The sequence below is a fragment of the Bipolaris victoriae genome (genome assembly GCF_000527765.1).
Source record: "Bipolaris victoriae FI3 unplaced genomic scaffold scaffold_128, whole genome shotgun sequence".
In the NCBI taxonomy this organism is placed as follows: domain Eukaryota; kingdom Fungi; phylum Ascomycota; class Dothideomycetes; order Pleosporales; family Pleosporaceae; genus Bipolaris; species Bipolaris victoriae.
This window is the reverse complement of record NW_014575264.1, coordinates 1-14,302: the sequence shown is the minus strand read 5'-3', so window position 1 is coordinate 14,302 and position 14,302 is coordinate 1. Positions and strand designations below refer to the sequence as shown.

At 53.4% G+C, this 14,302-nt stretch overlaps 5 protein-coding genes across 5 annotated transcripts; 3 read left to right on the top strand and 2 right to left on the bottom strand.

Moving 5' to 3' along the window:
- Window positions 1–514: 514 nt before the first annotated feature.
- On the top strand, window positions 515–2,351 carry COCVIDRAFT_112054 (hypothetical protein; the record flags this gene model as incomplete). Its single annotated transcript, XM_014696269.1, has 4 exons — window positions 515–631; window positions 704–831; window positions 886–1,369; window positions 1,428–2,351. 4 exons carry the CDS (start codon window positions 515–517, stop codon window positions 2,349–2,351), a joined length of 1,653 nt encoding a protein of 550 aa, XP_014551755.1.
- A 421-nt stretch (window positions 2,352–2,772) lies between these two features.
- On the top strand, window positions 2,773–3,294 carry COCVIDRAFT_112021 (hypothetical protein; the record flags this gene model as incomplete). Its single annotated transcript, XM_014696268.1, has 2 exons — window positions 2,773–2,920; window positions 3,128–3,294. The coding sequence occupies 2 exons, from the start codon at window positions 2,773–2,775 to the stop codon at window positions 3,292–3,294; spliced, it is 315 nt and encodes a 104-aa protein (XP_014551754.1).
- Window positions 3,295–3,916: 622 nt separating this feature from the next.
- COCVIDRAFT_41966 (hypothetical protein) lies at window positions 3,917–5,912 on the bottom strand (the record flags this gene model as incomplete). The annotated part of the gene is made up of 4 exons (XM_014696267.1): window positions 3,917–3,933; window positions 4,021–5,417; window positions 5,473–5,740; window positions 5,846–5,912. 4 exons carry the CDS (start codon window positions 5,910–5,912, stop codon window positions 3,917–3,919), a joined length of 1,749 nt encoding a protein of 582 aa, XP_014551753.1.
- A 2,296-nt stretch (window positions 5,913–8,208) lies between these two features.
- COCVIDRAFT_112015 (hypothetical protein) lies at window positions 8,209–9,617 on the bottom strand (the record flags this gene model as incomplete). Its single annotated transcript, XM_014696266.1, has 2 exons — window positions 8,209–9,487; window positions 9,541–9,617. The coding sequence occupies 2 exons, from the start codon at window positions 9,615–9,617 to the stop codon at window positions 8,209–8,211; spliced, it is 1,356 nt and encodes a 451-aa protein (XP_014551752.1).
- A 1,188-nt stretch (window positions 9,618–10,805) lies between these two features.
- COCVIDRAFT_20030 (hypothetical protein) lies at window positions 10,806–11,669 on the top strand (the record flags this gene model as incomplete). The annotated part of the gene is made up of 3 exons (XM_014696260.1): window positions 10,806–10,861; window positions 10,902–10,920; window positions 10,974–11,669. 3 exons carry the CDS (start codon window positions 10,806–10,808, stop codon window positions 11,667–11,669), a joined length of 771 nt encoding a protein of 256 aa, XP_014551746.1.
- Between the last annotated feature and the right edge of the window lie 2,633 nt (window positions 11,670–14,302).

Below are 14,302 nucleotides of genomic sequence, written 5' to 3'. Positions count from 1 at the left end.
ACTATTCCACGGACGAATTAATTCATGCGCTGTACCGCCGAGCGCCTCCGCCCCATGACGTATACATTCTATACTCCACATAGCCACATAATCCGGCCATGCGTACCCGTCGAGGTGTTAGTCTGGACCTCCCCCTTCATGGTTTAACTATACTGAGTGGCTTGCCTGGGGGGGAGGTGCATTGAACTCGAGCTTACTTCTGTTTGCGGCTACTTGAGCGTACTTGGGCCAAAGAAACTTGTCCACTAACAACTTAGCTTCGGTAAGATGCCAACAAGCTGTATATGGAGTTGGTGTCTACATTTGGCTAGAAAGCGGCGTTTTTGCTGAGTACCTTGCAAATGCCGCGGTAAAGGTAGATCATTGTTTGGTAATTCGCGAGGCGAAGTGAGGTCCCCCCCGGGGAAAAGACAAAAACAAATACTTTAAGGTCCTCCGCTTGCCCTGCTGTGGTTTTTTTCTTTGCGTTTGCGTCCCGTTTACCTTTCCTCCGGGTTTGCTACGTACCTTGATAATGTTTCGTCTCGGTGCTGCTACAGCGGCCCTTGTGGGTGCGGTGTACGCTCAGAACTCGTCGTCACTGCCGACTGTTGACCTAGGCTACCAAGTCTACCGCGCTTCGGGATTTAATGTACGTTGTCTTGTCATCGCAATTGGGAGTGTAGCTGGTGATTTTTTTTTCTGACTTTTCTTTCCCTCTTAGGAAACCGGCAACTTCTACAACTTTTCGAATATTCGATATGCTGCTCCTCCTGTTGGTGAGCTGAGATGGGCACCGCCCCAGGCTCCAGCAACGAACCGGTCAGCAATCAACAACGGTGATGAAGCAAGGTATTTTGAGTCAATTCAAAATATGCAGTGAGATTTTTTGCTTACGTGTTGTAGGATTTGCCCACAGGCTACTGGCGCATGGGGGGCAACTGTTGCAGCGTCGTTGGTTGCGCAAGCACTAGGACAACCGCCAGTTCCCTATGTACCATCAGGAGCCAATGCCAGCGCCGTAGTCCCACCACCTGATCCTCGAGAATCAGAAGATTGCCTCTTCCTCGACGTTTTTGTGCCCGAGGATGTCTTCGAGAATGCCGGTAAAGGATTCGGAGCTCCAGTTCTCGTATGGATTTACGGTGGTGGATACACCGGAGGATCAAAGAATGCTAACCCCGCCGGTCTGCTTGCTGCTTCTGGAAACTCGACTAATGGAGATGTCATTTACGTTGCCATGAACTATCGCCTGGGTGCTTTGGGCTGGATGGGAGGTCCATCTTTCCAGTCGGAGGGAGGTACATCTAATCTAGGCTTGTACGACCAGCGTATGGCGCTCGAGTGGGTCCAAGAAAACATTCATCTTTTCGGCGGCGACAAGAACCGAGTGAGTCAAGAGTTTGTCGTTTTTTTTTCATACCTGACATGACTGACATTCTGCATAGGTTACAGTTTTCGGAGAGAGTGCAGGTGGAGGTTCCATCATGCACCAGATTACCGCATACGGAGGTTCCAAGGGCCCAGCTCCCTTCCAGCAAGCGATTCCGCAGAGCCCTGGTTGGCAGCCAGTCAACTCCCTTATTACCCAGGAGACTGTATACGATAGGTTTCTCAACCTAACTGGCGTTACGTCTCTGGCTGAGCTCCGCGCCCTGTCATCTGACGACGTCATTCGCGCCAATGCTCAGCAAGTCATTTATGACTCCCCGTATGGCTCCTATACTTATGGACCCGTCGTGGATGGAGACTTCGTTCCGCTCCAACCCGGCCTGCTCCTGGCACAGGGACGATTCGACAAGGACGTACGCGTCATGATTGGTTACAATGCCGACGAAGGAGCCGTCTTTACGCCTACTTCAGTTAACACCTCCACTGCGCTACGAACCCAGCTCGGAAAATCATATGCCAATGCGCCGCAGTCAACGATTGACTATATTGTAGACACCTTGTACCCACCGGTTTTCGACGGCTCCCTGGGTTACCGAAACGACTACGAGCGTAGTAAACTGATCGTTGCCGAGAGCGCCTTTACTTGCAACACCTACTACCTCTCAGAGGCATATGGAAACGAGACATATGTCTATCTCTTCGCCGTTCCTCCAGCTTTACACGGACAGGACGTGCCATATACTTATTACGACGGCGGAGCTCTTTCTAATAGCGTCACCAACGCTACTGTTGCCAGGGCTCTGCAAGATTTCATTACAAGCTTTGCCGAAACAGGTGTCCCAGATGCGGTTGGCGTCAAAGAATTCAACATGTACGGGCCGAACGCAACCGTCCTGGAGCTCGACATTACCGGTTTTGAAGAGGTCCGCGACCGTAATGCTAATGCTAGGTGTGCATGGTGGCAGAAGGCGCTATACTAGACGTCGCAAAAGGAAATAATTAATCACGAGAACAACGGACAATGGAAAGAGTAAAGGATATTAATATCACTAGACGAATACGTATTGTTAATAACAGAAACGAACACCTTGCACATGCAAGAAATCGGGCGTTCCTCTCAGATGCGAAATTCGCAAATCGCGATGTTTGTTCCACATGCACATGCGCGTAGTTTACCCACTTTTCCTTGGCTGATCACATCGACGTCATACCACAGCAGCTACCAACTAACTCCACCCTTCCCACCTATCCTTTAAAGCTTGTCGTGTCGCCCGCACTCGTTGCAAACTTCTATTCAAGCTTCAATTGACAACTTTTCTTTCTCACCATTCAACGGCATTCACGTTAGCCTTCGAAACCCAAACCACATACCATCAAAACGAGCAAATAAACAAAGCAAATATGTTTCGTCAACAGATTGTCCGCCAGGCTCGCCTGTTCAGCACTACCCCCGTTGCCCGCAAGAGCCCTGTAGACGCTATCAAGGATGCCGCAAAGACTATCGACAAGACTATCTCTGGTGCTGCTGTGAAGGGTATCGAGAAGGGCGGTACGTTTTCCCTCTTTCCCATCTTTCTCCCTCCCCTTCCTCTTCCCCTCTCCACATTCCCTCTCCACCCACATCTGCACTCCCTAACTCTAGCCTTACGTTAGCTGAGAACATGACGACATCATATGGTCCTACCCCCCTCGCATTCCCTTATTATATTGCATTATATCGTGTGTATGGTTGGCTAATGCATGATTCGATGAACAGAGGAAGTCGCCAACGCCGTCAAGGAAGCTACACCCAACACCGCGGGAGAGGCCAAGGGCCAGGCGAGCCAGGTTGCAGGCGAGGCCAAGGGAAAGGCGAGTGAGGTTGCGGGACAGGCCAAGGGAAAGGCGGCAGAGGTTAAGGGGGAGGTTAAGGGCAAGATGTGAGGATGATATGGGGGATGCGTAATGAACTATGAGCGGATTGCATATCTTATGATGGGGAAGAGGGATTATAAAAGTAACCCAAGTAGCCTGTGCGCAGGGCGAAATGAATCTTAATGTTTTCAATGGAATAACTCGGGGCTTCTTGTGTTTACGTCTTGTGGTTTTGGTGAATGTGGTTGTGTGGTGATGACGAGGGTTCTTGAGGGCCTTCTTCTTCCTCGTATGTTGGCAGCCTCGTTTTATGACAACCCCTCACACCCACTTGTCCCTGTCCTCAAAAAGTTCAAACAAGCCTTTGATCCAAAGTCATAGTAAATCATCTTTTGATTTGCAGTGTTTTTCGCACATCCAATCCCTTTTTCCAACAGCCTTAACACCAAGAAAAGAATTCCATTATATAGTCGTATCAAGGAGAGTAGAGAAGTGAAAACAAAAACCCTTTATCCTCACCCACCCACTGATCCATCCATTCATCATCATCATCAACTCTCCTCTTCTTATTTTTCTCTCTTATTCCGTGTTCATCTCAACGACACTTTGCCTAACCCCCCCCCCCCTCCATCCATTACACCCACCCATCCCAATAAGACACCAAATGGATCATATCCGGTACCGAGACTGATTACACAAACCACAGTCCTAGCTACTCAACACCCCCCCACCCATGTTAGTACTGTCCGGAATCTCATCTCACGCATGGGTTGAGAGGCCGGGGGGGGGGTATACGTACCACATCCCTCTTCTCCTTGTCGGCCCGCTGCTCGTGTTGATTCGCATACGTCTGCACGGGCGGCACGGGCGCGTAGTACGCTTGAGATTTACTCGTGCTGGTGCTGGTTAGGAAGGTGGTGCTTGGGTTTGCGGAGGAGATGGAGGCGGAGGCGGACGCTGACGATGACGCCGACCAAGAGGAGGCAGAAAGCGAAGAGGCTGAGGAAGAAACAGAGGATGAGGGGGAAGAAGAAGTATACATAGTATACAATGGAAGCGAGGGAGATGGGGAAGGAGTATTGACGGGCCATGAAGACGCGGTTGCATCGGTGTAGGTGGATGGTGGTGTGGAGTATGAATTGTATGGGGAAGAAAAGAAGGAGAGTGTAGCGGAAGAAGAAGAAGAAGAAGAAGAGGAGGAGGAGGAGGAGGAGGGGGATGGGGAGGGTGTTGTGGCGCTGTCGGATGGCGATGATGATGATGGGGAGGAGGAGACTGGAGGCCATACGGGAGAGCTGGTTGAGGAGGTTTGGTCGGAGGATGAGCTGGGGGGAGAAGAGGGCCAGCCATCTGATTCAGATGGTGTGGCTGAAAATGACGACCAGCTATCAGACTCAGAGGGCGTAGTAGCAGAAGACAAAGGCCAATTCTCCGATGCCGACGGCGTAACCGTACTTCCAGACCACGAAGCCGGCGTAGAAGATTCCTCCTCCGACACCGCACTACTAGTCCACGGCAAATCACTCGAAGGCGTAGGCGTAGGTGTAAACCAAGCAGACCTCGTCGACGAAAACGACATAGTCAGCGTCCTGCTCCACGTACGTGTTGTCGACCGGCGTCTAGTCGTCGTCGTAGTGCGTCGGCGCGACGAGGTAGACCTTGTGTATTTTGAAGTCGACGATGCACTCGATGGTGTGGCGGATGGACTTCCCGATGTGAATGAGATCCAGCTGATTGTCGAGACATCGGGGGTTGAGGATGGGGAGACGGAGTCGGTTGCGATGGAGAGGCTGCTGGTGAAGTTTCCGGGGGGTTTGTAATGGGCGGAGGAAGTGGGGACTGTGGATGTAGTTGCGTTTCCGCTCGAGGTAGCTATAGGGCCCGTGCTGGTTTCTGTGAGCGTACTGTTTGAAGGGTAGGGAGGGGAGCTGGTGGCTGCGGAGGGACGGCTACTGGTAGCAGAAGTCAGGGGCGGGCTTGAGGAAATTGACACTGTGCCTGTGCCCCATGGAGATGAAGAGGTTGAAGTGCTATTGCCGTAAGGTGCTGACGATCCAGGTGAAGACTGGTGAGGCCAAGAGTGGGAGCCAGTCCCGGATGATTGGGGGCCTGTGGGAAGCGGGATGCTGATAGAGGAAGATTTGCTGACTCCCCAGCTGCTTCTAGTAGCATCCGTAGAGGTCGAAGTAGTACTGCATGCAAATGTTAGTATTTGGTTTCCACGATGCATTATGCATTGTAGCTTACGGTAGAGGTGGAATGGCCGATGTAATAATAACTACACTTGTAACGACGATGGTAGAAGGACCAGATGATGCGGCATTAGGCGGAAGTGAGGACGTTTGAGCAGATGGCACGTCAACAGTGGAAGAAACGCCGGTAGCCAGCGAGGTTGAAGATCCGTTAGGAAAGCTGGATGATGCGCTGCCACTGTCGCTGCTCGAACTCGGGCCCACAGGCGAGTATGGCGGTGGAGCAGAATATTGGCGAGGCCGCACATGCTTTGGTAGATTCACTGACCAAAAAAAAAAGTGTCAGCAATTGTGTATATTTGAATGCCAAAACAGTAGCTGAAGACTGCCAACTTTTAAAAGTCACACTAGTGAAAGGGAAAACGTACAAGGATGCCGTTCAGCAGCAGCAAAGGCCGCAAACGCCACAAGAGATACGTAGGTGTTGAGCTTCATGGTTAAATTTGACTAGTAGTGCCTCACGATGCTAAGAGACGAACAAAAACGAGTGGCAGAAGATCAAGAAGCGAGAGTAGAGTGAGTCCAACAAAACAGCTACAGCTGAGGGGCTTGAGTCTTGGTCTTGTCGAGTCTCGTTGCCTTTTATATATTTTGCCCTTGTTCCACCACGACAGCAACCTTGGTGTGGGTCTGACGTTGCGGTGGCACAAGGTTAAGGTATTGGGTTGCGATGCAGGTACAGATATGCAACAAGGCATATCTGCTTTCCGTTGCCATTTCTCTGCGTCTAGATTCTTACAGAATTCTTATACTCTTAGTCCCCCTCTGTGGTATAGCTGGACTATGAGGCTCTGGATGTTGATTGGGCAAGTCTAGTAGGCTATATACAACTTTCTGATTTGTTGTTTACAAAAGTATATTCTACGTTGCCTGCAGACACGTCCATGGAAGAAATCGAGTGCATTGAGAAGGTAACCATGGGTTGGGCTTTTTGGTCCTAGTATGGAGAGGTGGTTGCGGAGAAGATGCATGATGCACGGTCCCGGGTGTTACACAGCAGGCAGTGCCGCGGCCGCTGCCGGTAGTGCAGAATAAGGCAAATACCACGACCGCCGGTTGGAGACCAAAGTTACGGATGACAGAAGTGACGATGCCAATCAGTTTTGGGGTTGGTGACGTCCACCGCTGTCAGTTACTCTGGACATGGTGTTATTGCGAGTCAATGGACTCGAGTGACTCGAAGCCAAACGGTACACCCAGTGTAGTGTTTGTGACTATGTTTGTATTCCGACGAACATGAGAGTAATGCTGTAGATCACGTGTGGCCTCCTTGAAAAATAATTTGATGAACCTCCTTGCTAAGAGGGAAAGAACGAACCGCTTGGTATCATTGGACAAGAGGCTGGAATAGCCATGGTGACACAATGATGCAGGAACCAAAACTCGGGCATACGATGCTGCAAGGCGCCTGCACGATTCGCGATAGGGTCGATAGGGCGTAAGCAAGCTCTCAAAGCCTGTAAACGCTCACAGTGATGTATTTCGCATGCACCGTGTTGCTCATTGATCAGAGCCTGCGTAAAGTGGCGCGAGCAGGTCTCGAAACCATATAGACCGATGACAAGTGTTGAATGTGGATGAGTTGCTGTGCAACCAGGCCATGTACGACTCTCACGTGTGCCACTTTTGTCTTTGCATTGTGAGCGAGCCAAGGGAACTGCAAGTGCCGCTACTTCGCACACTCGAGATACAGGGTGGGTGCTAGCTTTCTACTTTGTTGACCACCTTGAGCACGGTAGAAATAGAGCCGTCAGCACTAACAATAAGCTTGTTTATTGGACGGCGAAAGAGCGTTTGAGCATGTCTTTTTACCTACCTGAGAGGTGACTGTTCGGCAAGCACACCGCTGTTCCGCTGCTTCCCGGACCCCCAAGTACACCTGCACAAAGTTGCCTCGAGGGACCATGCGTCACGACGCCGAACAAGACGATATTGAAAAAGCACACCTAGTCAACCATTACCAAGGTACCTTTCTGTGCCAGCAGTACAACGCAATCTGATTGACAAGTCGATCCTGCTTGTTACATGTTACGCATCCTCTCCATGGCTCGCACAGTTACGTGCTTGGCACCGGTGTCACTTTTGCTGCCCAAGGCCGACGAAACTAATAACATGCCATCTGTATAGCCAGGTTGATTGCGAAACTTGATACACCACTCCATCTAGTGCGCCACTCCCTTCGGGACTTGAGCACGGCAAGACGGACAGGGTCCACTGGGACAGTAGTTGGAGGAACTTACCGCATCATGGTTGCATGCATAATACTCCGTCACAACACACACACACACACACACACACACACACAAATCACAAGTCATACCACAGGGGAAAGGTTTTTGTGCGACCAGCAGCTTGGAGGCCGCAATAACAATTATACTATACAACGAATACCTCAGTTCGAAGATGGGGACCGAGAGGGAAGAGAGTTTTGTCTCCCAGGCGATGCTGCTAAGCGTCGCTATACGGATATGTATGCATATCCAACAAAAGGTCGAGCGTTTTCGGGGCGCCCAAAATGACTCCGGACAACGCCTTCAGTCGTGACATCGTAACGACACTGTGTAAGAGGTATCATCTGCTTGCAAAACCGAAATCGCTACTCCAAAGTAATAAAAAAAAAAGGAAACAAGTATTTAAAGGAAAACAATGGGGGTTGCCCAACATGAGAATAACGACGTGGGTGTGGCAGCAAGCTAAAGAAGGTTAAAAAGAAACCAGGTGAATGCTGCGACTACTCATCCCAATTCACTAGACTGTTACCGTTGTCTTGGTCATTGGCCGAGTGGTCGTCAAAGGCTTGAGCATATCCAGCACCTTGGAAGTCAAAAAATGATTCGTAATCGGGGTTTCCGGGAGTAAGGAAGCCGTCAGTGGGATAGAAGCTCTCGGAAATGGAAGTGGGCAGCGCCGATGAGTCGTCAGATAGGGATTCCACCTTGAGGTTCAGACCAGACGATAGTGTCTGGGTGGAAGCGGGAACGCTCTCGGAAACATTCATGGCATTCGATGTTCGCGACACCTTGTTAGGATTGTAGGTGTAGGTGGGAGCAAAAGGCTGAGGCAGATTCTCACTGCCAGCCATAAGCGTAGCGGTGCGTGCATCGTTGGGGTCAAGGAATGATCCAAGGAACTGCTGCGACTCGGGCGGCATGGACAAAGTCAAAGGATTGGTGCCAAAGACGTGAGAATTAAAAGGGTAGCTTGCTGGGCTGAAAGAGTACGAAGAAGGGCTGGTAGAGTCGCTGGGGGCTTGCTGGGCGTCGGCGACGGAGCCATCGGCGGGCGAAGATGACTGGGTAGCAGGCGAGTGCGTCAGCGACGGTTGGGCAGATTGCTCGGCAGACTGATTCTGGGTCTGGAAGGCTTGAGGAGGCAGAGACATGCTTCGGTTGACATCAGTCTGGGGGGTCGTGGCGGTTGCGCTCGGTGGCTGAGCTGAGTGATCAAACTGCGTGGGGGCCTGGGGAAGCTGGATGGAAAGAGCACGCTGATGCGACTGTGTCCGTTGAGGGACATGGTAGGGGGACTGTCGATAGCCCTGCTGAGGCTGAGTGGTGGTGGTGGGGCTGAAGGATTGAGTCTGCTGGAAGCCTTGGGGCGAGGAAGGAGCGAATTGCTGGGGTGGCAGCATGGTGGGGCTCAGCCAATTGTTTGCCTGTGGAAAAGCGCCGGCGGTGGATGGGAACTGAGCCCCGAACTGCGGAAAGGTGGGGCTCTGGTTCTGGTACTGCGACATGAACATGTTTCGTACGCCGTGCTGGGTTGCAATGTAGTCATGGAGCTTCTTGTTGAACATGACCGACGTGGTGTGCAAGTGCGCGTTGAGGCGCTGGTACTGCGTAGGTAAGTCATCGTCTTCTTCTTCGTACATTTCTTCATTGATGACATCTTGCTCAGTCACACGCAGTGCGCGGCCTGTGCGCTTCTTGTGGATCTCAGAAGCTCTACGCGCAGATTCGATGCGAGCCTCCAGGCTGCGATCACTACGGCGCGAGGCTGCAATGTAAGCGCTGTGTAGGATCAGCACGTGAATTTTGTGCAAAGCAGGCTTGGGACGACTAACCGCTCCTGGTTCTCCTCGTGGGTCCGCTCCGTCTTGACCGGGCGGGCGGCGGTGAAAGTTCGACGCTCAGCAGGCATGGTGAGGTCCAGAGCAGGTGGTGGTGGTGGTGAGAATTGGGAGTGATGGTAGCAACAGCAGTAGCAGTAGTGGCAGTGATGGTGGCAGTCGTCGTGGTGGTGTGGCGGCAGTGGGTGGGGTAGCTTCTTCAACCGGGATCCGAGCGTGGGCAACGACAACCAGGTTGAGTTGATGGGCTAAGGGGACAGTTCGAGGGGTACGTCTAGCAACGACTTCGACTGTGAGGAGCAATTGGGAAAGCAGGAGACGAAGGGAGGTGGGCGAGCCAAAGTATGTATATGCTAAGGGAGAGGGGAAAAAAGTGGCGACTGTGCAGGGTGGGCGGGCGACGCACAAGGTAAGGGCGGAGCAAGGAGATGGGCCGAAAAAGAACGGAGCTAGAGGCGCTCACGTATCGCGACGACAGGGTTCGGACAGCAGCACGCCAGATGCAGATACGCGACAAGTGACGTGAGGCAGTGCGATGGGGGTGCTAGAGGGGCGGCGGATGCACAAAGGGCTGAGGTTAGTGCAGATGAAAGGGTCTGGTGCTGGGGTGGGAGCGATCGGACGTCGTGAGTGGCTTCGATGGGAGAGTTCTGAGAAGCGGGCCGGGGACTTTAGGCCGGGATCATCAAGCTGCGGATGCTAGCGGACAACGAGGGGGGGATGCGTGGTGTAATGGTACGGCCACAGCTGTGGTGTCGAGTAGCAGCGCAAGAAATCGGCAGCGCGCGAGGAAGCCAGAAATGCGAGGGGGGGGGAGCAGACAGCAGGCTGAGGGGACGAGGGCGATGGTGGCTTACGTGGGTATATTATAACGACGAGGGAAGAAGCAAAGGCATGTGCTTTTTTGCCAATTGAGCACACGTCGAGGGGGTTTGGCCAAGGGACTGTGTGTACTGTGCCAGCAGCGAGGAGCAGGTCGGCCAGGTGCCAGCAGTAACCAGGTGCCAGCAGCAGCCAGCAGCCAGCAGCCAGCAACCAGCGCCCATGCCACCCAACTGCAAGCGGGCGGCCCAATAGCCGGCACCTTGAGAGAGGGCGGGCGGGTCGGCGAGTTGGGTGGCACAGCAAGCAGCAGCAAGACTGGGCTACTGGGCTACTGGGCTGGGTGGGCTGGGTTTGGGCCTAGCCCGGGCGCCATGCTCAATGGCTGCGCGCTGCGTAGGCCCTCGGCGCTCGTAAGCAATACAGAGAGCACCACCATGGCCGCCATCACCACCATGCCTGCCTGCCTGCCTGCCTGCCTGTCCGCCGGCCTGTCTGCGTGCTGGCGGCCAAGCATGCTATGCTAGTACCAGTGCGCCATCTCCCGCTGAGGTAGGAGCAAGTAAAACGCCGGTGCGGGTTCGGGGGGGCTGGCTGGCTGGCAGGCTGGCGGACCAAGGCGGTGGATGAAGAAAGGTTTCTCGGGCAGCCCTTCACTCTCGCTCGCTGTCTGCACCGGTCAGCCAGGGCCAACAAATTGCACCGTACCTGACTATCCACCTGCTTGTTTGGTCGTGCACGAGGCCGCCGAGACGAGACGTGGGCCGGCTATTGTCGCGAGGGCGAGCGAAGGTTTGAAGACGAGGGCGCTGCGATCGCGATCGCCATCGAGATCGCAGGTGAAGGAGCGCAGGAGCTTCCACAAACTGCTGGGCCAGAAGCCAAGCACACAAGGCCGGTCGGATAAAAAGGCCCAGCAACCAACGCACAACGCGGGCCAACAGCACGCCGCCGGGGCTATCCTGGGTCTGCACCCGCTGTCCGTGACCTCCGGCGCGCGCGCGGGTGATATGGCGCCTGGTAGCGAGCGGGCTAAGCAGATGTGCTGCGAGGTGCTGCTGGTGTTGCTGTCGAGTCGTCCTCGTCCTCGTCCTCGTCCTCACCACTCACAGTCAGCCCTTGTACCTAGCGGGGAAAATGCGCAACGAATTAATCACCGCCCCAACGTCCAAACACATCGACGTCACCCGTTGTCACCATCCACTCCCGCTCTCTTATTCCCACCCACCGCCATCGCCCCCACCGCCATCGCCCCCACCGCCATCGCCATCGCCATCGCCATCTCCAACCCATCCACCTGACTGGCGATCGCCCTGCCCGCCAGCTCCAAAAGGGGACTGGGGCAGATACGCGAGTCGCCACATTGGGCCTAGCTCCGATCTCATCGAACCCCCCCAGCAAGCCCTTGGCCAAGCTCGGGATCACGACAAAACTCTGCTGCCAGCTGGTGCACGCTGATCCTCCGATGGCACTCGGCTTAGTAGTTGGCAACAGTACAGAGCAGTAGTGCCAGCAGCAGCGCCAGCAGCAGTCGCCGACTACTTCCAATACTACCAAGTACGTACCCATACTTACCCACAACCCGCCAGTACGTCAACCCTCGGATACTGTGACTGCCTGCAACTCCTCCTCACCATCCGCATTCTTGTTGCCGTGGCATTCCACCATCCTGCCCTAGAGTACCAGACAAAAACCTGGCCTAACACGCGCCACGACACACAAAAAAAAGCCTGCTCTCGTCCCGGTAGCCCATACACCCTGGCAGCCCCCGAGGGTTCACTCACCATGGGTCTGACGATTAGCGAAATCTGAGTTTGAATTTGGGTCGCGCAAAAGCCTGCCATTTGTCACTTGAAACAGCATCCAGAAGCCCCCAGAGCCACCGACGTCACGTAGCGTGGGCTTTCCGCCGCCTGTGCGCCCCGCAGTGCACCGCCATTGCCAGATCGCCGGGGTGCTGCTAATCACGGCCTGTCAAACATCATCTCACATCCGCCGCCCGTCCAAAGCCTAGCACCCCTTGGCCGCACCATGGCTCTCCCAGATCAGATCTCAGATGCAATATTTCCGTCGTAGATCCCATCGTCTGCAAAATCGCCCGAGCAACCAATAGCATCTCCATTTTCGACGCTATCGCCAATCTCGCATCGGTCACCTTGTAGCCCGCGAGACAATACTCGGTCTGCCACAAAAGCCAACAGCACGGGAGTCTTTGCGCTTCAAGCAAGCCTGCCGACTAATCCTGACCAGGGCCAACTTGCTTCTTCTGCACCCACTTATTCGCAAGAAATCTCATCTCAACCAAAATCCCTCCCCTCTATCTCGGTCGCTCTCTCTGCCGCATTCAACAAGCCTCGTGTCCTGTAAGCGTGACGTTGTGAGTAATCATTCAAAGTTGAAACCATCCACAAGGAACGGTGCCCAAAGCCGAGCCCCACAGATTGAGTTCAGCACAGGTCTAGCTGCATGATCTTGCATTCTAACCGGCTGTAATGGTATACCAGCAATTTCCTTCCTATCGGATATCATCTTGGCTGCACTAGGTTCCGCGGCGAGACTTTGTTAACGTGCTTTCAACAACGAGGCGGCACCTAACACTACAACGTCTGAAGCCCGCTCGCGTGGCATTCTTATTGCTATTGATAGTACAAAGGCTGCAATACAACCCTGCGCAGGGTTTGAGATGAACAATGTCAGGAAGCATGGGCATCAATGCGGTAAGTAGAGCGCTCACATCAGTGCAGTGTTCTTTACTCACAGCTTCCCTCAATCTCATCTCCCTTGCATTCTTTGAATGCAATTATTCCCGTGCGAACACATCTCCCTACGGTTGTATGCAGCCGACCGGCAGTTGCATCATTTCCTACCAGATACCAGGCGCATCAATTACATAGGCCTTACTTCACCGCCGCATCAGTACTCCCAGCACGCTATGGCACGGTTGTCGATGCTCAGGGTGATTTGTTACGGATAGACACGCCGCCGCGGCCTCCTACGCATGTACGCGCCAAGTCAGGGCAGATCTTTCTATCTGAAGCTGCCAGGGACCCACTACCCTTGATGCTCGAATTACTTACATGCATTGTGATTATGGGATAATTCTTACATGCTAGGTTCTCTCTTCGGTGCTTTCACAGAAACACTCCGCGGGGTATTGTGTCAGGGTCCCCAGCACGGACTTCCGTTCTGTGGGTGGCGTGGCCCGACTGCCCAATCACAACCCTCATGTATACCCCCTCTTTACGAGCTTATCATCCCTTCTTTCGTATCGGATCCATACGTCCTCCCAGGATCCAGCACAGGCTCACATCAGTGGATGGATGATACACATGCCACGTTCGTTAGCCTCTTGTAACCCTGCACGCCCACTGGTTCACAGTGGCCCGGAGAGCGCTTCCTGTCGATTAGCGTCAAATCACAGCCAAGTGTGCACTACGCTTGACAACGCCTGGTGCCCTAAACAATTCGCATTGGGGGCAATTTAACGGTTTCCCTCCAAATGCCTTTGACCGTTGGCTGCGACGGAAATACCGACATCCCAGTTCAGCCCCAAGTTCTGTCATGTTCGCCTTGAACGTCCCGTACTGCCCCACTTTCGGTCTCTATTCTGTTCCCACTCAACTCCACTTGGAGAAATGCCCCGATCGCCTCGTGGCCAAGAATCGCGTGTTTTTTTCTCTCGCATTCTATATCGATATTAATTATCACGAAGCCGTGACTGCTCATCCGCCAAGCCGAGTCATCTTGCACCTTGGCCTTGTCACAACCCTGTAATCACTCTGGTTAGCGCACTCTTATTCTCACAGAATGTTCACAAAGACCCTGTACGTCGGAGCGACAATCTCCCGTGCTGCCGAACACGCAACTTCGGGGGCATATAAGCGAAGGGTCCGACTGGAAGCCGAAGTCGATTAGTGTGTGTGTGTGGGGGGGG